Here is a 24,790-nt window from a genome sequence, read left to right as displayed (position 1 = left end):
AATGGGGGGGGGGGGGAAGATCGAGGGTTAGGGAAGCCGAAAGGGGCTAGAATGACAGTTCCAGGGCCGAATGGTTCCTAGTGGCCAAGGGGGTGGAGGTAGAGGCAAGCGGAGGTCAGGTGGGGCGGTGAGCTGATAGTATGGAGGGGAGGGGAGGCGAATGGCCTCCTGTTTGAGGGGGGGAGCGTGGAGGGAGAGTGTGGGGGTGCCTGGGTTGGTGTTTCTAACATTCCTCCCCCCACCTTTGTCTTTCTCTCTAACCCCCCCCCCCAGCAGGCAAGGAGAGGAGCACGCTGAAGTACGAGGAGGCGCCAGAGAGACAACCACCATTTGGGGTGAGGGCTAGTATCTGCCGCTCTGCCCTTCTTCCTCCATCCTATCCCACTCCCCACCCAACACCCCTCTTGCCCACACTGGGCTCAGCACACCCCCCCCCCCGGACTCTAACTTCCCTCTCTCACCTTTGATACACAAATAAAACTGGGACAGTGAGCCATTCGGCCCATGTCGACGCTGCTAGCCCACTCTGCTGCTTCCTTCCTCCCGTCCCCCGAGTGTTCCCCCACCCCCAGACCTTGATCTTCCTTTTCAGATCCCAACACAACCATTTCCCCCTCTCTCCCTATGTCTCCCCACCTCTCTCTCTCCCACCCCGCCCTCTCTCTCTCTCTGTCTGTCTTTCTCTCTCTCTCTCTCCCCCTCTCTTTCTCCCTGACTCTCTATGTCTCCCCACCTCTCTCTCTCCCACCCGCCCTCTCTCTCTCTCTCTGTCTTTCTCTCTCTCTCTCTCCCTCTCTCTCCCCCTCTCTTTCTCCCTGACTCTCTATGTCTCCCCACCTCTCTCTCTCTCCCACCCGCTCTCTTTCTCTCTCCCCCCCACCTCTACCTCTCCCCCCACTCTCTCTCTCTCTCTGTCTCCTCAATCTCTCCTACCCCCTCTCCCCCCCCTCTCCCTCACTCCTCTCCCTTGCCCCTCACCCCAAATCTCACCCCCCCCCCCCCCCCCCCCACCATTCCCCACATCCCCTCCTGGTTTCCCCTCGATCCATCCTTCAGGCCCCCTCTCCGAGGGGTCAAGGTGCGGGAGAGGGAAGGGTTGGGGTGGGTGGTGGGGGGGGGGGGCTCAGAATGGGGCTCCTCCCTCCCACCCACCCCCAGTCTGTACCCCCTCCTCCTGCAGGATTCCCAGACCCAGCTCCCCGTTGGGTTTGAGGGTAGGGCGGAGGGTCTGTGCGAGTGTGGAGGAGGGAGTGTTTGGAGTGGGTATCGTTCCTGCCCCCCCAACCCCCGTCCCTAATCAGTGTGTCCCCCTCACTCCCCCTGTCTCTCTCTCTCTCTCTCTCTGGGTTGTAGGTCTGGGTAGCTGTGGCTCTAGTCTTGCTCGCCTCACTTTTCCTGATGCTGATGTTATTTGTGGTGCGGAGGTCCAGACAAAACGCCAAACTCAGCAACAGTAAGTGACTCGACCCACCCAGGGGGGAGTGGGGGGGGGGGGGGGGGGGAGAGTGAGAGTGAGAGAGTGTGTCTGCGTGTGAGTGTGAATGTGAGTGTGTGTCTGTGTGAGAGAGAGTATGTATGTGATTGTGTGCGCGTCTGTTTCTCGGTGTGTGTGTCTAAGTGTGTGTGTATGTGTATTGGTGTGTGTGAGTGTGTGTATGTGTATCTCTGTGTGTATGTGTGTGTGTGTATGTGTACCTGTGTGTGTATCTGGGTGTGTGTGTGTGTGTGTATCTGGGTGTATGTGTATCTGGGTGTGTATCTGGGTGTATGTGTACCTGTGTGTGTATCGGTGTGTGTGTGTGTGTGTATCTGGGTGTGTATCGGTGTGTGTGTGTGTGTGTATCTGGGTGTGTGAGAGAGAGAGATTGTGTGGGAGGGTGCGGGGTGGGTAACTGTGGGAGGGTTCGGGGGGGTATCTGTGGGAGGGTTCGGGGGGGTATCTGTGGGAGGACTCAGGGGGGTATCTGTGGGAGGACTCAGGGGGGTATCTGTGGGAGGGTTCGGGGGGGTATCTGTGGGAGGGTTCGGGGGGGTATCTGTGGGAGGGTTCGGGGGGTATCTGTGGGAGGACTCAGGGGGTATCTGTGGGAGGACTCAGGGGGTATCTGTGGGGGGGTTTGGGGGGGTATCTGTGGGAGGGTTCGGGGGGTATCTGTGGGAGGGTTCGGGGGGTATCTGTGGGGGGGTTCGGGGGGTATCTGTGGGGGGGTTCGGGGGGTATCTGTGGGGGGGTTCGGGGGGGTATCTGTGGGAGGGTTCGGGGGTATCTGTGGGAGGGTTCGGGGGGGTATCTGTGGGAGGACTCAGGGGGTATCTATGGGAGGGTTCGGGGGGTATCTGTGGGGGGGTTCGGGGGGTATCTGTGGGAGGGTTCAGGGGGGTATCTGTGGGGGGGTTCGGGGGGGTATCTGTGGGAGGGTTCAGGGGGTATCTGTGGGGGGGTTCGGGGGGGTATCTGTGGGAGGACTCAGGGGGTATCTGTGGGAGGGTTCGGGGGTTATCTGTGGGAGGGTTCGGGGGGGTATCTGTGGGAGGGTTCGGGGGGGTATCTGTGGGAGGGTTCGGGGGGGTATCTGTGGGAGGGTTCGGGGGGGTATCTGTGGGGGGGTTCGGGGGGGTATCTGTGGGAGGGTTCGGGGGGGTATCTGTGGGAGGGTTCGGGGGGGTATCTGTGGGAGGGTTCGGGGGGTATCTGTGGGAGGGTTCGGGGGGTATCTGTGGGAGGGTTCAGGGGGTATATGTGGGAGGGTTCAGGGGGGTATCTGTGGGAGGGTTCGGGGGGTATATGTGGGAGGGTTCGGGGGGGTATCTGTGGGAGGGTTCGGGGGGGTATCTGTGGGAGGGTTTGGGGGGGTATCTGTGGGAGGGTTCGGGGGGTATCTGTGGAAGGGTTCGGGGGGTATCTGTGGGAGGGTTCGGGGGGGTATCTGTGGGAGGGTTTGGGGGGTATCTGTGGGAGGGTTCGGGGGGTATATGTGGGAGGGTTCGGGGGGGTATCTGTGGGAGGGTTCAGGGGGTATATGTGGGAGGGTTCGGGGGGTATATGTGGGAGGGTTCGGGGGGGTATCTGTGGGAGGGTTCAGGGGGTAACTGTGGGAGGGTTCGGGGGGGTATCTGTGGGAGGGTTCGGGGGGTATCTGTGGGAGGGTTCGGGGGGGTATCTGTGGGAGGGTTTGGGGGGTATCTGTGGGAGGACTCAGGGGGGTATATGTGGGAGGATTCGGGGGGTGTCTGTGGGAGGATTCGGGGGGTATCTGTGGGAGGGTTCAGGGGGTATCTGTGGGAGGACTCAGGGGGGTATCTGTGGGAGGGTTCGGGGGGGTATCTGTGGGAGGATTCGGGGGGTATCTGTGGGAGGGTTCAGGGGGGTATCTGTGGGAGGGTTCGGGGGGTATCTGTGGGAGGGTTCGGGGGGGTATCTGTGGGAGGGTTCGGGGGGGTATCTGTGGGAGGGTTCGGGGGGGTATCTGTGGGAGGGTTCGGGGGGGTATCTGTGGGAGGGTTCGGGGGGGTATCTATGGGAGGGTTCGGGGGGTATCTATGGGAGGGTTCGGGGGGTATCTGTGGGAGGGTTCGGGGGGGTATCTGTGGGAGGGTTCAGGGGGGTATCTGTGGGAGGGTTCAGGGGGTATCTGTGGGGGGGTTCGGGGGGGTATCTGTGGGAGGGTTCGGGGGGGTATCTGTGGGAGGGTTCGGGGGGGTATCTGTGGGGGGGTTCGGGGGGGTATATGTGGGAGGGTTCGGGGGGTATCTGTGGGAGGGTTCAGGGGGGTATCTGTGGGGGGGTTCGGGGGGGTATCTATGGGAGGGTTCGGGGGGTATCTGTGGGAGGGTTCGGGGGGTATCTGTGGGAGGGTTCGGGGGGTATCTGTGGGAGGGTTCGGGTGGTATCTGTGGGGGGGTTCGGGGGGTATCTGTGGGGGGGTTCGGGGGGTATCTGTGGGGGGGTTCGGGGGGGTATCTGTGGGGGGGTTCGGGGGGTATCTGTGGGGGGGTTCGGGGGGTATCTGTGGGAGGGTTCGGGGGGTATCTATGGGAGGGTTCGGGGGGGTATCTGTGGGAGGGTTCGGGGGGTATCTGTGGGAGGGTTCGGGGGGTATCTGTGGGAGGGTTCAGGGGGGTATCTGTGGGGGGGTTCGGGGGGGTATCTATGGGAGGGTTCGGGGGGTATCTGTGGGAAGCTAACAGAGCCTGTGGTGGGGGTATAATTGGAGGGGGCCAGGAGTGGGGGCAGCAGGGGGATGGGTGAGGGGTAAGTGGGGAAGGGGGTCAGTGTGGGATATGGCGGGGGGGGCAGTGACAGTGAGGAGGGGTCACTGGGCCGCGTGGGGGGGAAAGTCTCTCTGAGAGGGGCTGAATTCCCTGGAGGTGGGTCTGGGAGATCGTTCAGCCCATTCCTAGCCCACCTTTCGCTCCTGTGCCCCCAGGAGAGGGGAAGATGCTCAGTGGTGAGAATGAACACGGAGTCTCGCTCCATTTTATGAACATGGGGGTGAGCACGCTGCCCCTTACCCCAGCCAACCAGGGGGAGGCAGACAAGAGTCACACCATCGAAAATCCACAGTATTTCTGGCAATCGGACACCTTCCTACAGGATAAGGAACTCAGTAAGTACGACACTGAGGGAGTGGGCACTGTCAGAGGGTCAGGGCTGAGGGAGTGGGCACTCTCGGAGGGTCAGTGCTGAGGGAGTGGGCCCTGTTGGAGGGTCAGCGCTGAGGGAGTGGGCACTGTGGGAGGGTCAGTGCTGAGGGAGCGGGCACTGTCGGAGGGTCAGCGCTGAGGGAGCGGGGCACTGTCTGAGGGTCAGCGCTGAGGGAGAGGGCACTGTCGGAGGGTCAGTGCTGAGGGAGCGGGCACTGTCAGAGGGTCAGTGCTGAGGGAGTGGGCCCTGTCAGAGGGTCAGTGCTGAGGGAGTGGGCACTGTCAGAGGGTCAGTGCTGAGGGAGAGGGCCCTGTCGGAGGGTCAGTGCTGAGGGAGTGGGCACTGTCGGAGGGTCAGTGCTGAGGGAGTGGGCACTCTTGGAGGGTCAGTGCTGAGGGAGTGGGCACTCTTGGAGGGTCAGTGCTGAGGGAGTGGGCCCTGTCGGAGGGTCAGTGCTGAGGGAGTGGGCCCTGTCGGAGGGTCAGTGCTGAGGGAGCGGGCCCTGTCGGAGGGTCAGTGCTGAGGGAGAGGGCGCTGTTGGAGGGTCAGCGCTGAGGGAGTGGGCACTGTGGGAGGGTCAGTGCTGAGGGAGCGGGCACTGTCGGAGGGTCAGCGCTGAGGGAGCGGGTACTGTCGGAGGGTCAGTGCTGAGGGAGTGGGCACTGTGGGAGGGTCAGTGCTGAGGGAGCGGGCACTGTCGGAGGGTCAGCGCTGAGGGAGCGGGCACTGTCTGAGGGTCAGCGCTGAGGGAGAGGGCACTGTCGGAGGGTCAGTGCTGAGGGAGCGGGCACTGTCAGAGGGTCAGTGCTGAGGGAGGGGGCCCTGTCGGAGGGTCAGTGCTGAGGGAGCGGGCCCTGTCGGAGGGTCAGTGCTGAGGGAGTGGGCACTCTTGGAGGGTCAGTGCTGAGGGAGTGGGCACTGCGGACTGGTGGTAATTTTCCATAACTCACTGGATTCCCGGAGCAGATTGGAAACCAGTAACTGTGACGCCGGTGTTTAAACCAGGGAGGGAATTAGAGACCCCTTAACCTCTATCGTGGGGAAAATGTTCGGGTCTATTATCAAGGAAGACTAGCAAGGCATCTCGATAGAAATTGTCCCGTTGTACAGATATAGCATGGGTTTACGAAGGGCAGGCCATGCTTCACAAATCTTTTGGAATTCTGTGAAGCTATTATAAGCAAGGTGGACAACGGGTTCCCAGTAGATGTGGTGTACCTAGAATTCCCAAAAGGTCTTCAACAAGGTGCCTCACAAGGGGCTGCTGCCTAAGATAAGGATGCATGGGTAACGTGGATAGAGGATTGAGTTGAGAGTGTGTTGCTGGAAAAGCACAGCAGGCCAGGCAGCGTCCGAGGAGCAGCAGAATCGACGTTTTGGACAAGAGCCCTTCATCAGGATTGGCCGACTGACTGACAGGAAGCGAAGAGTGGGGTTAAATGAGAGCTACTCTGGTTGGCAATCGGTTACTAGGGGTGTGCCTCAGGGATCAGTGCAGGGACCGCAATTATTCACAGTTTACATCAATGGAGTTGGGGACCAATGTGTAGTGTGTCAAAGTTTGAGGATGACACTAAGGTGAGTGGCCGGGGAAAGCGCGCAGAGGACTGTGAACATTTGCAGACGAACAGAGATCCGTTGAGTGAGTGGGCCAAGGGCTGGGAGTTGGAATACTATGTTAATAAATGGGGAGTCCTCCATTTTGGTCAGAGAGTCAGTAAAAAGGATGATGACTTGAATGGTAAAAGGTTGCTATGCAGAGGGATCTGGGTGTCCTTGTGCGTGAATCACAGAGGGTTGGTCTGCAGGTACAACAAGTAATTAGGAAGGCAAATGGAATCTTGTCCTTCATCGCGAGAGGGATGGAGTGTAAACACAGGGAGGTTACGCTGCAGCTGTACAGGGAGCTGGGGGGGGTCACACCTGGGAGTAACTGTGTACAGTTTCGGGGTACCCTCCTTGAGAAAGGATGTACTGGGACCTGGAGGGGGGTGGTGCATAGGGGGGGATGGGGGTGGGGGTTCACTCTGTAGTGGACAGGGTTACCTTGGGAGGAGAGATTGGGGAGACTGGGACTACACTCATTCGAGGGAGGGGTCTTATAAAATGATGAAGGGCCTGGATAAGATCGAAGCAGGGAGCTTGTTCCTGCTGGAGGGTGAAACTAGAACGGGGGGGGTGGTTTAAGGGGGGGGGAGCAGATTTCGGACTGAGCTGAGGGGGAAGCTCTCCACCCAGGGGGTTGGGAATCTGTGGGGACCCCCCACCACCGCCCAGCTGAGGGCACCTTGTTGAACGTCTCTAAGGCAGAGATCGATTTGGGAACAGTATCGGGATGAAGGGTCACGGTGAGAGGGCGGGGAAATGGCCACAGTAAGGTCAGCCATGATGTGACTGAGTGGGAGAGCAGGATCGATGGGCCCAATGGCCTCCTCCCGGCCCTGGTCCTGATGCTCTTGTGTTCTCTCTCTGTGTGTGTAGGTGTCCAGCACATTAAACGGAGCAATGTGGTGTTAAAGTGGGAACTCGGGGAGGGGGCCTTTGGAAAAGTGTTCCTGGCGGAATGTGAGAATCTAACCTCGGAGCACAAGCCCCTGCTAGTGGCTGTCAAGGTAGGACAGGGGGGGTTTACTCCCCATCGTCCCCTCCTCCCTTATCCGTCCGTCCTCACCCTCCCCGTGTCGGGGCTGTGAAGGGCAGGGTGAAACACAGAGACCGAGAGAATGAGAGTGGGATCCTGGGGAACAGGGAGAGAGAGAGAGAGGGAGAGAGAGCAGGAGAGTGAGAGAGAGGGGGAGAGAGAGCAGGAGAGTGAAGGAGAGAGACAGCGAGAGGGGGAGAGAGAGCAGGAGAGAGAGAGGGAGGGGGAGAGAGAGCAGGAGAGTGAGAGAGAGGGGGAGAGAGAGCAGGAGAGTGAGAGAGAGGGGGAGAGAGAGAGAAAACAGGAGAGTGAAGGAGAGAGACAACGAGAGGGGGAGAGAGAGCAGGAGAGAGAGAGGGAGGGGGAGAGAGAGCAGGAGAGTGAGAGAGAGGGGGAGAGAGAGCAGGAGAGTGAGAGAGAGAGAGAGAGAGAAAACAGGAGAGTGAAGGAGAGAGACAGCGAGAGAGGGAGAGAGAGCAGGAGAGAGAGAGGGAGGGGGAGAGAGAGCAGGAGAGTGAGAGAGAGGGGGAGAGAGAGCAGGAGAGTGAGAGAGAGAGAGAGAGAGAGAGAGAAAACAGGAGAGAGAAGGAGAGAGACAGCGAGAGGGGGAGAGAGAGCAGGAGAGAGAGAGAGAGGGGGAGAGAGAGCAGGAGAGTGAGAGAGAGGGGGAGAGAAAACAGGAGAGTGAAGGAGAGAGACAGTGAGAGGGGGAGAGAGAGCAGGAGAGAGAGAGAGAGGGGGAGAGAGAGCAGGAGAGTGAGAGAGAGGGGGAGAGAGAGCAGGCGAGTGAAGGAGAGAGACAGCGAGAGGGGAGAGAGAGCAGGAGAGAGAGAGAGCAGGAGAATGAAGGAGAGACAGTGAGAGGAGGAGAGAGAGCAGGAGAGAAAGAGAGAGAGCAGGAGAGTGAAGGAGAGAGACAGCGAGAGGGGGAGAGAGAACAGGAGAGAGAGAGAGAGAGCAGGAGAGTGAAGGAGAGGGACAGCGAGAGGGGGAGAGAGAGCAGGAGAGAGAGAGAGAGAGAGCAGGAGAGTGAAGGAGAGACAGCGAGAGGAGGAGAGAGAACAGGAGAGTGAGAGAGCAGAAGAGTGAAGGAGAGAGACAGCGAGAGGAGGAGAGAGAGAGAGAGCAGGAGAGAGAGAGAGAGCAGGAGAGTGAAGGAGAGAGACAGCGAGAGGGAGAGGGAGAGAGAGAGCAGGAGAGAGAGAGAGAGAGCAGGAGAGTGAAGGAGAGAGACAGCGAGAGGGAGAGGGAGAGCAGGAGAGAGAGAGAGAGAGAGCAGGAGAGTGAAGGAGAGAGACAGCGAGAGGGAGAGGGAGAGCAGGAGAGAGAGAGAGAGAGAGAGCAGGAGAGTGAAGGAGAGAGACAGCGAGAGGGAGAGGGAGAGCAGGAGAGAGAGAGAGAGAGAGCAGGAGAGTGAAGGAGAGAGACAGCGAGAGGGAGAGGGAGAGCAGGAGAGAGAGAGAGAGAGAGCAGGAGAGTGAAGGAGAGAGACAGCGAGAGGGGGAGAGAGAGCAGGAGAGAGAAGGAGCAGGAGAGTGAAGGAGAGAGACAGCAAGAGGGGGAGAGAGAGAGAGAGATCAGGAGAGAGAGAGAGTAAAGGAGAGAGACAGTGAGAGAGAGAGGGAGACAGCGAGGGAGAGAGAGAGAGAGCAGGAGAGAGAGAGAGTAAAGGAGAGAGACAGTGAGAGAGAGAGGGAGACAGCGAGGGAGAGAGAGAGAGAGCAGGAGAGAGAGGGAGAGGGAGAGAGAGTGAGAGACAATGAGAGGAAGACTGCGAGAGGGAGAATGAGACAGTGCGGGAAGGAGAGAGAGCAGGAGAGCGAGGGAGAGAGCGTGAGACACAGGAAGGAGAAAATAGAGAGAGAGAGAAAGACGCAGAACTTTGGAGAGGGAGGGGGAGGGAGACACAGGAAGAAAGTGAAAAAAGAGACATAGCGAGAGAGAAATAGAGCAAGATATTTACAATCACAGACACAGAGACTGACAGTGAGGGACAGAGAGAGACACAGAGAGACTGACAGAGACACAGAGAGAGACACAGAGACTGACAGAGAGGGACAGAGACACAGAGACTGACAGTGAGGGACAGAGAGAGACACAGAGAGACTGACAGTGAGGGACAGACAGAGACACAGAGACTGACAGTGAGGGACAGAGACACAGAGACTGACAGTGAGGGACAGAGAGAGACACAGAGAGACTGACAGAGAGGGACAGAGAGAGACACAGAGACTGACAGTGAGGGACAGAGACACAGAGAGACTGACAGTGAGGGACAGAGACACAGAGACTGACAGTGAGGGACAGACAGAGACACAGAGACTGACAGTGAGGGACAGAGACACAGAGAGACTGACAGTGAGGGACAGACAGAGACACAGAGAGACTGATAGTGAGAGACAGACAGAGACACAGAGAGACTGACAGTGAGGGACAGAGACACAGAGAGACTGACAGTGAGGGACAGACAGAGACACAGAGAGACTGACAGTGAGGGACAGAGACACAGAGACTGACAGTGAGGGACAGAGACACAGAGAGACTCTCAGTGAGGGACAGACAGAGACACAGAGAGACTGACAGTGAGGGACAGACAGAGACACAGAGAGACTGACAGTGAGGGACAGAGACACAGAGACTGACAGTGAGGGACAGACAGAGACACAGAGAGACTGACAGTGAGGGACAGAGACACAGAGAGACTGACAGTGAGGGACAGACAGAGACACAGAGAGACTGACAGTGAGGGACAGAGAGAGACACAGAGAGACTGACAGTGAGGGACAGAGACACAGAGAGACTCTCAGTGAGGGACAGACAGAGACACAGAGAGACTGACAGTGAGGGACAGAGACACAGAGAGACTGACAGTGAGGGACAGAGAGAGACACAGAGAGACTGACAGTGAGGGACAGAGACACAGAGACTGACAGTGAGGGACAGACAGAGACACAGAGAGACTGACAGTGAGGGACAGAGACACAGAGAGACTAACAGTGAGGGACAGACAGAGACACAGAGAGACTGACAGTGAGGGACAGAGACACACAGACAGACTGACAGTGAGGGACAGACAGAGACACAGAGAGACTGACAGTGAGGGACAGAGAGAGACACAGAGAGACTGACAGTGAGGGACAGAGACACGGAGACTGACAGTGAGGGACAGAGAGAGACACAGAGAGACTGACAGTGAGGGACAGAGAGAGACACAGAGAGACTGACAGTGAGGGACAGAGACACAGAGAGACTGACAGTGAGGGACAGACAGAGACACAGAGAGACTGACAGTGAGGGACAGAGAGAGACAAAGAGAGACTGACAGTGAGGGACAGAGAGAGACACAGAGAGACTGACAGTGAGGGACAGAGACACAGAGAGACTGACAGAGACACAGAGAGAGACACAGAGAGACTGACAGTGAGGGACAGAGAGAGACACAGAGAGACTGACAGTGAGGGACAGAGACACAGAGACTGACAGTGAGGGACAGAGAGAGACACGGAGAGACTGACAGTGAGGGACAGAGAGAGAGACACAGAGAGACTGACAGTGAGGGACAGAGACACAGAGACTGACAGTGAGGGACAGACAGAGACACAGAGAGACTGACAGTGAAGAACAGAGATACAGAGACTGACAGTGAGGGACAGACAGAGACACAGAGAGACTCACAGTGAGGGACAGAGACACAGAGAGACTGACAGTGAGGGACAGACAGAGACACAGAGACTGACAGTGAGGGACAGAGACACAGAGAGACTGACAGTGAGGGACAGACAGAGACACAGAGAGACTGACAGTGAGGGACAGAGACACAGAGACTGACAGTGAGGGACAGACAGAGACACAGAGAGACTGACAGTGAGGGACAGAGACACAGAGAGACTGACAGTGAGGGACAGACAGAGACACAGAGACTGACAGTGAGGGACAGAGACACAGAGACTGACAGTGAGGGACAGACAGAGACACAGAGAGACTGACAGTGAGGGACAGAGACACAGAGAGACTGACAGTGAGGGACAGACAGAGACACAGAGAGACTGACAGTGAGGGACAGAGACACACAGAGACTGACAGTGAGGGACAGAGAGAGACACAGAGACTGACAGTGAGGGACAGAGACACAGAGAGACTGACAGTGAGGGACAGAGACACAGAGACTGACAGTGAGGGACAGACAGAGACACAGAGAGACTGACAGTGAGGGACAGACAGAGACACAGAGACTGACAGTGAGGGACAGAGAGAGACACAGAGAGACTGACAGTGAGGGACAGAGACACAGAGACTGACAGTGAGGGACAGAGAGAGACACAGAGAGACTGACAGTGAGGGACAGAGAGAGACACAGAGACTGACAGTGAGGGACAGACAGAGACACAGAGACTGACAGTGAGGGACAGAGACACAGAGACTGACAGTGAGGGACAGAGACAGACACAGAGAGACTGACAGTGAGGGACAGAGATAGACACAGAGAGACTGACAGTGAGGGACAGAGAGAGACACGGAGAGACTGACAGTGAGGGACAGAGAGAGAGACACAGAGAGACTGACAGTGAGGGACAGAGACACAGAGACTGACAGTGAGGGACAGACAGAGACACAGAGAGACTGACAGTGAAGAACAGAGATACAGAGACTGACAGTGAGGGACAGACAGAGACACAGAGAGACTGACAGTGAGGGACAGAGACACAGAGAGACTGACAGTGAGGGACAGACAGAGACACAGAGACTGACAGTGAGGGACAGAGACACAGAGAGACTGACAGTGAGGGACAGACAGAGACACAGAGAGACTGACAGTGAGGGACAGAGACACAGAGACTGACAGTGAGGGACAGACAGAGACACAGAGTGACTGACAGTGAGGGACAGAGACACAGAGAGACTGACAGTGAGGGACAGACAGAGACACAGAGACTGACAGTGAGGGACAGAGACACAGAGACTGACAGTGAGGGACAGACAGAGACACAGAGAGACTGACAGTGAGGGACAGACAGAGACACAGAGAGACTGACAGTGAGGGACAGAGACACAGAGAGACTGACAGTGAGGGACAGACAGAGACACAGAGAGACTGACAGTGAGGGACAGAGACACACAGAGACTGACAGTGAGGGACAGAGAGAGACACAGAGACTGACAGTGAGGGACAGAGACACAGAGAGACTGACAGTGAGGGACAGAGACACAGAGACTGACAGTGAGGGACAGACAGAGACACAGAGAGACTGACAGTGAGGGACAGACAGAGACACAGAGAGACTGACAGTGAGGGACAGACAGAGACACAGAGACTGACAGTGAGGGACAGAGAGAGACACAGAGAGACTGACAGTGAGGGACAGAGACACAGAGACTGACAGTGAGGGACAGAGAGAGACACAGAGAGACTGACAGTGAGGGACAGAGAGAGACACAGAGAGACTGACAGTGAGGGACAGAGAGAGACACAGAGACTGACAGTGAGGGACAGACAGAGACACAGAGAGACTGACAGTGAGGGACAGAGAGAGACACAGAGAGACTGACAGTGAGGGACAGAGACACAGAGACTGACAGTGAGGGACAGAGAGAGACACAGAGAGACTGACAGTGAGGGACAGAGAGAGACACAGAGACTGACAGTGAGGGACAGACAGAGACACAGAGAGACTGACAGTGAGGGACAGAGAGAGACACAGAGAGACTGACAGTGAGGGACAGAGACACAGAGACTGACAGTGAGGGACAGACAGAGACACAGAGACTGACAGTGAGGGACAGAGAGAGACACAGAGAGACTGACAGTGAGGGACAGAGAGAGACACAGAGACTGACAGTGAGGGACAGAGAGAGACACAGAGAGACTGACAGTGAGGGACAGAGACACAGAGACTGACAGTGAGGGACAGACAGAGACACAGAGACTGACAGTGAGGGACAGAGAGAGACACAGAGAGACTGACAGTGAGGGACAGAGAGAGACACAGAGACTGACAGTGAGGGACAGACAGAGACACAGAGACTGACAGTGAGGGACAGAGAGAGACACAGAGAGACTGACAGTGAGGGACAGAGAGAGACACAGAGAGACTGACAGTGAGGGACAGAGAGAGACACAGAGACTGACAGTGAGGGACAGAGAGAGACACAGAGAGACTGACAGTGAGGGACAGAGAGAGACACAGAGACTGACAGTGAGGGACAGAGAGAGACACAGAGAGACTGACAGTGAGGGACAGAGAGAGACACAGAGACTGACAGTGAGGGACAGAGAGAGACACAGAGAGACTGACAGTGAGGGACAGAGAGAGACACAGAGACTGACAGTGAGGGACAGAGAGAGACACAGAGAGACTGACAGTGAGGGACAGAGACACAGAGACTGACAATGAGGGACAGACAGAGACACAGAGAGACTGACAGTGAGGGACAGAGAGAGACACAGAGACTGACAGTGAGGGACAGAGAGAGACACAGAGAGACTGACAGTGAGGGACAGACAGAGACACAGAGAGACTGACAGTGAGGGACAGAGAGAGACACAGAGACTGACAGTGAGGGACAGAGAGAGACACAGAGACTGACAGTGAGGGACAGACAGAGACACAGAGAGACTGACAGTGAGGGACAGACAGAGACACAGAGAGACTGACAGTGAGGGACAGAGACACAGAGACTGTCAGTGAGGGACAGACAGAGACACAGAGAGACTGACAGTGAGGGACAGAGAGAGACACAGAGAGACTGACTGTGAGGGACAGACAGAGACACAGAGACTGACAGTGAGGGACAGAGACACAGAGAGACTGACAGTGAGGGACAGAGACACAGAGACTGACAGTGAGGGACAGAGAGACAGAGACTGACAGTGAGGGACAGACAGAGACACAGAGAGACTGACAGTGAGGGACAGAGAGAGACACAGAGAGACTGACAGTGAGGGACAGACAGAGACACAGAGACTGACAGTGAGGGACAGAGACACAGAGACTGACAGTGAGGGACAGACAGAGACACAGAGAGACTGACAGTGAGGGACAGAGACACAGAGAGACTGACAGTGAGGGACAGACAGAGACACAGAGAGACTGACAGTGAGGGACAGAGACACAGAGAGACTGACAGTGAGGGACAGACAGAGACACAGAGACTGACAGTGAGGGACAGAGAGAGACACAGAGACTGACAGTGAGGTACAGAGACACAGAGAGACTGTCAGTGAGGGACAGAGACACAGAGACTGACAGTGAGGGACAGAGACACAGACAGACTGACAGTGAGGGACAGAGAGAGACACAGAGAGACTGACAGTGAGGGACAGAGACACAGAGAGACTGACAGTGAGGGACAGAGAGAGATACAGAGAGACTGACAGTGAGGGACAGAGAGAGACACAGAGAGACTGACAGTGAGGGACAGAGACACAGAGACTGACAGTGAGGGACAGAGAGAGACACAGAGAGACTGACAGTGAGGGACAGAGACACAGAGACTGACAGTGAGGGACAGACAGAGACACAGAGAGACTGACAGTGAGGGACAGAGACACAGAGACTGACAGTGAGGGACAGACAGAGACACAGAGAGACTGACAGTGAGGGACAGAGACACAGAGACTGACAGTGAGGGACAGAGAGAGACACAGAGAGACTGACAGTGAGGGACAGAGAGAGACACAGAGAGACTGACAGTGAGGGACAGAGACACAGAGAGACTGACAGAGAGGGACAGAGAGAGACACAGAGAGACTGACAGTGAGGGACAGAGACACAGAGACTGACAGTGAGGGGCAGAGACACAGAGAGACTGACAGTGAGGAACAGACAGAGACACAGAGAGACTGACAGTGAGGGACAGAGACACAGAGACTGACAGTGAGGGGCAGAGACACAGAGAGACTGACAGTGAGGGACAGACAGAGACACAGAGACTGACAGTGAGGGGCAGAGACACAGAGAGACTGACAGTGAGGGACAGACAGAGACACAGAGAGACTGACAGTGAGGGACAGAGACACAGAGACTGACAGTGAGGGGCAGAGACACAGAGAGACTGACAGTGAGGGACAGAGACACAGAGACTGACAGTGAGGGACAGAGACACAGAGAGACTGACAGTGAGGGACAGAGAGAGACACAGAGAGACTGACAGTGAGGGACAGAGAGAGACACACAGAGACTGACAGTGAGGGACAGACAGAGACACAGAGAGACTGACAGTGAGGGACAGAGAGAGACACAGAGAGACTGACAGTGAGGGACAGAGACACAGAGAGACTGACAGTGAGGGACAGAGAGAGACACAGAGAGACTGACAGTGAGGGACAGAGACACAGAGAGACTGACAGTGAGGGACAGAGAGAGACACAGAGAGACTGACAGTGAGGGACAGAGACACAGAGACTGACAGTGAGGGACAGAGAGAGACACAGAGAGACTGACAGTGAGGGACAGACAGAGACACAGAGAGACTGACAGTGAGGGACAGAGAGAGACACAGAGAGACTGACAGTGAGGGACAGAGACACAGAGACTGACAGTGAGGGACAGAGAGAGACACAGAGAGACTGACAGTGAGGGACAGAGAGAGACACAGAGAGACTGACAGTGAGGGACAGAGACACAGAGAGACTGACAGTGAGGGACAGAGAGAGACACAGAGAGACTGACAGTGAGGGACAGACAGAGACACAGAGAGACTGACAGTGAGGGACAGAGACACAGAGAGACTGACAGTGAGGGACAGACAGAGACACAGAGAGACTGACAGTGAGGGACAGACAGAGACACAGAGAGACTGACAGTGAGGGACAGACAGAGACACAGAGACTGACAGTGAGGGACAGAGACACAGAGAGACTGACAGTGAGGGACAGACAGAGACACAGAGAGACTGACAGTGAGGGACAGAGAGAGACACAGAGAGACTGACAGTGAGGGACAGAGACACAGAGACTGACAGTGAGGGACAGAGACACAGAGAGACTGACAGTGAGGGACAGAGAGAGACACAGAGAGACTGACAGTGAGGGACAGAGAGAGACACACAGAGACTGACAGTGAGGGACAGACAGAGACACAGAGAGACTGACAGTGAGGGACAGAGAGAGACACAGAGAGACTGACAGTGAGGGACAGAGACACAGAGAGACTGACAGTGAGGGACAGAGAGAGACACAGAGAGACTGACAGTGAGGGACAGAGACACAGAGAGACTGACAGTGAGGGACAGAGAGAGACACAGAGAGACTGACAGTGAGGGACAGAGACACAGAGACTGACAGTGAGGGACAGAGAGAGACACAGAGAGACTGACAGTGAGGGACAGACAGAGACACAGAGAGACTGACAGTGAGGGACAGAGAGAGACACAGAGAGACTGACAGTGAGGGACAGAGACACAGAGACTGACAGTGAGGGACAGAGAGAGACACAGAGAGACTGACAGTGAGGGACAGAGACACAGAGAGACTGACAGTGAGGGACAGACAGAGACACAGAGAGACTGACAGTGAGGGACAGAGAGAGACACAGAGAGACTGACAGTGAGGGACAGACAGAGACACAGAGAGACTGACAGTGAGGGACAGAGACACAGAGAGACTGACAGTGAGGGACAGACAGAGACACAGAGAGACTGACAGTGAGGGACAGAGACACAGAGAGACTGACAGTGAGGGACAGACAGAGACACAGAGAGACTGACAGTGAGGGACAGACAGAGACACAGAGACTGACAGTGAGGGACAGAGACACAGAGAGACTGACAGTGAGGGACAGACAGAGACACAGAGAGACTGACAGTGAGGGGCAGAGACACAGAGAGACTGACAGTGGGGGACAGAGACACGGAGAGACTGACAGTGAGAGACAGACAGAGACACAGAGAGACTGACAGTGAGGGACAGAGACACAGAGAGACTGACAGTGAGGGACAGACAGAGACACAGAGAGACTGACAGTGAGGGACAGAGACACACAGAGACTGACAGTGAGGGACAGACCGAGACACAGAGACTGACAGTGAGGGACAGAGACACAGAGAGACTGACAGTGAGGGACAAACACACAGAGACTGACAGTGAGGGACAGACAGAGACACAGAGACTGACAGTGAGGGACAGACAGAGACACAGAGAGACTGACAGTGAGGGACAGACAGAGACACAGAGAGACTGACAGTGAGGGACAGACAGAGACACACAGAGACTGACAGTGAGGGACAGAGACACAGAGACTGACAGTGAGGGACAGAGAGAGACACAGAGAGACTGACAGTGAGGGACAGACAGAGACACAGAGAGACTGACAGTGAGGGACAGCGACACAGAGAGACTGACAGTGAGGGACAGAGACACAGAGACTGACAGTGAGGGACAGAGACACAGAGAGAATGACAGTGAGGGACAGACAGAGACACAGAGAGACTGACAGTGAGGGACAGAGACACAGAGAGACTGACAGTGAGGGACAGACAGAGACACAGAGAGACTGACAGTGAGGGACAGAGACACAGAGAGACTGACAGTGAGGGACAGACAGAGACACAGAGACTGACAGTGAGGTACAGACAGAGACTCAGAGACTGACAGTGAGGGACAGAGACACAGAGAGACTGACAGTGAGGGACAGACAGAGACACAGAGACTGACAGTGAGGGGCAGACAGAGACACAGAGAGACTGACAGTGAGGGACAGAGACACAGAGAGACTGACAGTGAGGGACAGACAGAGACACAGAGAGACTGACAGTGAGGGACAGACAGAGACACAGAGAGACTGACAGTGAGGGACAGAGACACAGAGAGACTGACAGTGAGGGACAGACAGAGACACAGAGAGACTGACAGTGAGGGACAGAGACACAGAGAGACTGACAGTGAGGGACAGACAGAGACACAGAGACTGACAGTGAGGGACAGACAGAGACACAGAGACTGACAGTGAGGGACAGAGACACAGAGAGACTGACAGTGAGGGACAGACAGAGACACAGAGAGACTGACAGTGAGGGACAGAGACACAGAGACTGACAGTGAGGGACAGAGACACAGAGAGACTGACAGTGAGGGACAGAGACACAGAGACTGACAGTGAGGGACAGAGACACGGAGAGACTGACAGTGAGGGACAGAGACACAGAGACTGACAGTGAGGGACAGAGACACAGAGAGACTGACAGTGAGGGACAGAGAGAGACACAGAGAGACTGACAGTGAGGGACAGAGACACAGAGAGACTGACAGTGAGGGACAGACAGAGACACAGAGAGACTGACAGTGAGGGACAGAGACACAGAGAGACTGACAGTGAGGGACAGACAGAGACACAGAGACTGACAGTGAGGGACAGAGACACAGAGAGACTGACAGTGAGGGACAGACAGAGACACACAGAGACTGACAGTGAGGGACAGAGACACAGAGAGACTGACAGTGAGGGACAGACAGAGACACAGAGAGACTGACAGTGAGGGACAGAGACACAGAGACTGACAGTGAGGGACAGACAGAGACACAGAGAGACTGACAGTGAAGAACAGAGATACAGAGACTGACAGTGAGGGACAGACAGAGACACAGAGAGACTGACAGTGAGGGACAGAGACACAGAGAGACTGACAGTGAGGGACAGACAGAGACACAGAGACTGACAGTGAGGGACAGAGACACAGAGAGACTGACAGTGAGGGACAGACAGAGACACAGAGAGACTGACAGTGAGGGACAGAGACACAGAGAGACTGACAGTGAGGGACAGACAGAGACACAGAGAGACTGACAGTGAGGGACAGAGACACAGAGAGACTGACAGTGAGGGACAGACAGAGACACAGAGACTGACAGTGAGGGACAGAGACACAGAGACTGACAGTGAGGGACAGACAGAGACACAGAGAGACTGACAGTGAGGGACAGACAGAGACACAGAGAGACTGACAGTGAGGGACAGAGACACAGAGAGACTGACAGTGAGGGACAGACAGAGACACAGAGACTGACAGTGAGGGACAGAGACACAGAGACTGACAGTGAGGGACAGACAGAGACACAGAGAGACTGACAGTGAGGGACAGACAGAGACACAGAGAGACTGACAGTGAGGGACAGAGACACAGAGAGACTGACAGTGAGGGACAGACAGAGACACAGAGAGACTAACAGTGAGGGACAGAGACACACAGAGACTGACAGTGAGGGACAGAGAGAGACACAGAGACTGACAGTGAGGGACAGAGACACAGAGAGACTGACAGTGAGGGACAGAGACACAGAGACTGACAGTGAGGGACAGACAGAGACACAGAGAGACTGACAGTGAGGGACAGACAGAGACACAGAGACTGACAGTGAGGGACAGAGAGAGACACAGAGAGACTGACAGTGAGGGACAGAGACACAGAGACTGACAGTGAGGGACAGAGAGAGACACAGAGAGACTGACAGTGAGGGACAGAGACACAGAGACTGACAGTGAGGGACAGACAGAGACACAGAGACTGACAGTGAGGGACAGAGAGAGACACAGAGAGACTGACAGTGAGGGACAGAGAGAGACACAGAGACTGACAGTGAGGGACAGAGAGAGACACAGAGAGACTTGACAGTGAGGGACAGAGACACAGAGACTGACAGTGAGGGACAGACAGAGACACAGAGACTGACAGTGAGGGACAGAGAGAGACACAGAGAGACTGACAGTGAGGGACAGAGAGAGACACAGAGACTGACAGTGAGGGACAGACAGAGACACAGAGACTGACAGTGAGGGACAGAGAGAGACACAGAGAGACTGACAGTGAGGGACAGAGAGAGACACAGAGACTGACAGTGAGGGACAGAGAGAGACACAGAGAGACTGACAGTGAGGGACAGAGAGAGACACAGAGACTGACAGTGAGGGACAGAGAGAGACACAGAGAGACTGACAGTGAGGGACAGAGAGAGACACAGAGACTGACAGTGAGGGACAGAGAGAGACACAGAGACTGACAGTGAGGGACAGAGAGAGACACAGAGAGACTGACAGTGAGGGACAGAGAGAGACACAGAGACTGACAGTGAGGGACAGAGAGAGACACAGAGAGACTGACAGTGAGGGACAGAGAGAGACACAGAGACTGACAGTGAGGGACAGAGAGAGACACAGAGAGACTGACAGTGAGGGACAGAGAGAGACACAGAGACTGACAGTGAGGGACAGAGAGAGACACAGAGAGACTGACAGTGAGGGACAGAGACACAGAGACTGACAGTGAGGGACAGACAGAGACACAGAGAGACTGACAGTGAGGGACAGAGAGAGACACAGAGACTGACAGTGAGGGACAGACAGAGACACAGAGAGACTGACAGTGAGGGACAGAGAGAGACACAGAGAGACTGTCAGTGAGGGACAGACAGAGACACAGAGAGACTGACAGTGAGGGACAGAGAGAGACACAGAGAGACTGACAGTGAGGGACAGACAGAGACACAGAGACTGACAGTGAGGGACAGAGAGAGACACAGAGAGACTGACAGTGAGGGACAGAGACACAGAGACTGACAGTGAGGGACAGAGAGAGACACAGAGAGACTGACAGTGAGGGACAGAGAGAGACACAGAGAGACTGACAGTGAGGGACAGAGACACAGAGAGACTGACAGTGAGGGACAGAGAGAGACACAGAGAGACTGACAGTGAGGGACAGACAGAGACACAGAGAGACTGACAGTGAGGGACAGAGACACAGAGAGACTGACAGTGAGGGACAGACAGAGACACAGAGAGACTGACAGTGAGGGACAGACAGAGACACAGAGACTGACAGTGAGGGACAGAGACACAGAGAGACTGACAGTGAGGGACAGACAGAGACACAGAGAGACTGACAGTGAGGGACAGAGAGAGACACAGAGAGACTGACAGTGAGGGACAGAGACACAGAGACTGACAGTGAGGGACAGAGACAGACACAGAGAGACTGACAGTGAGGGACAGAGATAGACACAGAGAGACTGACAGTGAGGGACAGAGAGAGACACGGAGAGACTGACAGTGAGGGACAGAGAGAGAGACACAGAGAGACTGACAGTGAGGGACAGAGACACAGAGACTGACAGTGAGGGACAGACAGAGACACAGAGAGACTGACAGTGAAGAACAGAGATACAGAGACTGACAGTGAGGGACAGACAGAGACACAGAGAGACTGACAGTGAGGGACAGAGACACAGAGAGACTGACAGTGAGGGACAGACAGAGACACAGAGACTGACAGTGAGGGACAGAGACACAGAGAGACTGACAGTGAGGGACAGACAGAGACACAGAGAGACTGACAGTGAGGGACAGAGACACAGAGACTGACAGTGAGGGACAGACAGAGACACAGAGTGACTGACAGTGAGGGACAGAGACACAGAGAGACTGACAGTGAGGGACAGACTGAGACACAGAGACTGACAGTGAGGGACAGAGACACAGAGACTGACAGTGAGGGACAGACAGAGACACAGAGAGACTGACAGTGAGGGACAGACAGAGACACAGAGAGACTGACAGTGAGGGACAGAGACACAGAGAGACTGACAGTGAGGGACAGACAGAGACACAGAGAGACTGACAGTGAGGGACAGAGACACACAGAGACTGACAGTGAGGGACAGAGAGAGACACAGAGACTGACAGTGAGGGACAGAGACACAGAGAGACTGACAGTGAGGGACAGAGACACAGAGACTGACAGTGAGGGACAGACAGAGACACAGAGAGACTGACAGTGAGGGACAGACAGAGACACAGAGAGACTGACAGTGAGGGACAGACAGAGACACAGAGACTGACAGTGAGGGACAGAGAGAGACACAGAGAGACTGACAGTGAGGGACAGAGACACAGAGACTGACAGTGAGGGACAGAGAGAGACACAGAGAGACTGACAGTGAGGGACAGAGAGAGACACAGAGAGACTGACAGTGAGGGACAGAGAGAGACACAGAGACTGACAGTGAGGGACAGACAGAGACACAGAGAGACTGACAGTGAGGGACAGAGAGAGACACAGAGAGACTGACAGTGAGGGACAGAGACACAGAGACTGACAGTGAGGGACAGAGAGAGACACAGAGAGACTGACAGTGAGGGACAGAGAGAGACACAGAGACTGACAGTGAGGGACAGACAGAGACACAGAGAGACTGACAGTGAGGGACAGAGAGAGACACAGAGAGACTGACAGTGAGGGACAGAGACACAGAGACTGACAGTGAGGGACAGACAGAGACACAGAGACTGACAGTGAGGGACAGAGAGAGACACAGAGAGACTGACAGTGAGGGACAGAGAGAGACACAGAGACTGACAGTGAGGGACAGAGAGAGACACAGAGAGACTGACAGTGAGGGACAGAGACACAGAGACTGACAGTGAGGGACAGACAGAGACACAGAGACTGACAGTGAGGGACAGAGAGAGACACAGAGAGACTGACAGTGAGGGACAGAGAGAGACACAGAGACTGACAGTGAGGGACAGACAGAGACACAGAGACTGACAGTGAGGGACAGAGAGAGACACAGAGAGACTGACAGTGAGGGACAGAGAGAGACACAGAGACTGACAGTGAGGGACAGAGAGAGACACAGAGAGACTGACAGTGAGGGACAGAGAGAGACACAGAGACTGACAGTGAGGGACAGAGAGAGACACAGAGAGACTGACAGTGAGGGACAGAGAGAGACACAGAGACTGACAGTGAGGGACAGAGAGAGACACAGAGAGACTGACAGTGAGGGACAGAGAGAGACACAGAGACTGACAGTGAGGGACAGAGAGAGACACAGAGAGACTGACAGTGAGGGACAGAGACACAGAGACTGACAATGAGGGACAGACAGAGACACAGAGAGACTGACAGTGAGGGACAGAGAGAGACACAGAGACTGACAGTGAGGGACAGAGAGAGACACAGAGAGACTGACAGTGAGGGACAGACAGAGACACAGAGAGACTGACAGTGAGGGACAGAGAGAGACACAGAGACTGACAGTGAGGGACAGAGAGAGACACAGAGACTGACAGTGAGGGACAGACAGAGACACAGAGAGACTGACAGTGAGGGACAGACAGAGACACAGAGAGACTGACAGTGAGGGACAGAGACACAGAGACTGTCAGTGAGGGACAGACAGAGACACAGAGAGACTGACAGTGAGGGACAGAGAGAGACACAGAGAGACTGACTGTGAGGGACAGACAGAGACACAGAGACTGACAGTGAGGGACAGAGACACAGAGAGACTGACAGTGAGGGACAGAGACACAGAGACTGACAGTGAGGGACAGAGAGACAGAGACTGACAGTGAGGGACAGACAGAGACACAGAGAGACTGACAGTGAGGGACAGAGAGAGACACAGAGAGACTGACAGTGAGGGACAGACAGAGACACAGAGACTGACAGTGAGGGACAGAGACACAGAGACTGACAGTGAGGGACAGACAGAGACACAGAGAGACTGACAGTGAGGGACAGAGACACAGAGAGACTGACAGTGAGGGACAGACAGAGACACAGAGAGACTGACAGTGAGGGACAGAGACACAGAGAGACTGACAGTGAGGGACAGACAGAGACACAGAGACTGACAGTGAGGGACAGAGAGAGACACAGAGACTGACAGTGAGGTACAGAGACACAGAGAGACTGTCAGTGAGGGACAGAGACACAGAGACTGACAGTGAGGGACAGAGACACAGACAGACTGACAGTGAGGGACAGAGAGAGACACAGAGAGACTGACAGTGAGGGACAGAGACACAGAGAGACTGACAGTGAGGGACAGAGAGAGATACAGAGAGACTGACAGTGAGGGACAGAGAGAGACACAGAGAGACTGACAGTGAGGGACAGAGACACAGAGACTGACAGTGAGGGACAGAGAGAGACACAGAGAGACTGACAGTGAGGGACAGAGACACAGAGACTGACAGTGAGGGACAGACAGAGACACAGAGAGACTGACAGTGAGGGACAGAGACACAGAGACTGACAGTGAGGGACAGACAGAGACACAGAGAGACTGACAGTGAGGGACAGAGACACAGAGACTGACAGTGAGGGACAGAGAGAGACACAGAGAGACTGACAGTGAGGGACAGAGAGAGACACAGAGAGACTGACAGTGAGGGACAGAGACACAGAGAGACTGACAGAGAGGGACAGAGAGAGACACAGAGAGACTGACAGTGAGGGACAGAGACACAGAGACTGACAGTGAGGGGCAGAGACACAGAGAGACTGACAGTGAGGAACAGACAGAGACACAGAGAGACTGACAGTGAGGGACAGAGACACAGAGACTGACAGTGAGGGGCAGAGACACAGAGAGACTGACAGTGAGGGACAGACAGAGACACAGAGACTGACAGTGAGGGGCAGAGTCACAGAGAGACTGACAGTGAGGGACAGACAGAGACACAGAGAGACTGACAGTGAGGGACAGAGACACAGAGACTGAC

General features: G+C 55.4%; 1 protein-coding gene across 1 annotated transcript in view; it reads left to right on the top strand.

The window, feature by feature from the left end:
• Nucleotides 1-266: 266 nt before the first annotated feature.
• The window catches only part of LOC140472560 (high affinity nerve growth factor receptor-like), an 87,385-nt gene continuing 62,861 nt past the window's right edge, over nucleotides 267-24,790 (top strand). Inside the window, exons 1-4 of the mRNA XM_072567503.1 lie at nucleotides 267-335; nucleotides 1,354-1,453; nucleotides 4,428-4,607; nucleotides 7,127-7,257. Coding sequence (XP_072423604.1) covers nucleotides 1,399-1,453; nucleotides 4,428-4,607; nucleotides 7,127-7,257 — 366 coding nt within the window. The 5' untranslated portion in view covers nucleotides 267-335; nucleotides 1,354-1,398. The remainder of the gene's footprint in view (nucleotides 336-1,353; nucleotides 1,454-4,427; nucleotides 4,608-7,126; nucleotides 7,258-24,790) is intronic.

The sequence above is a fragment of the Chiloscyllium punctatum genome, unplaced genomic scaffold (genome assembly GCF_047496795.1).
Source record: "Chiloscyllium punctatum isolate Juve2018m unplaced genomic scaffold, sChiPun1.3 scaffold_366, whole genome shotgun sequence".
NCBI classification, from domain to species: domain Eukaryota; kingdom Metazoa; phylum Chordata; class Chondrichthyes; order Orectolobiformes; family Hemiscylliidae; genus Chiloscyllium; species Chiloscyllium punctatum.
The sequence above is the reverse complement of the archived record's forward strand: the minus strand, read 5'-3'. Positions and strand labels throughout refer to the sequence as shown.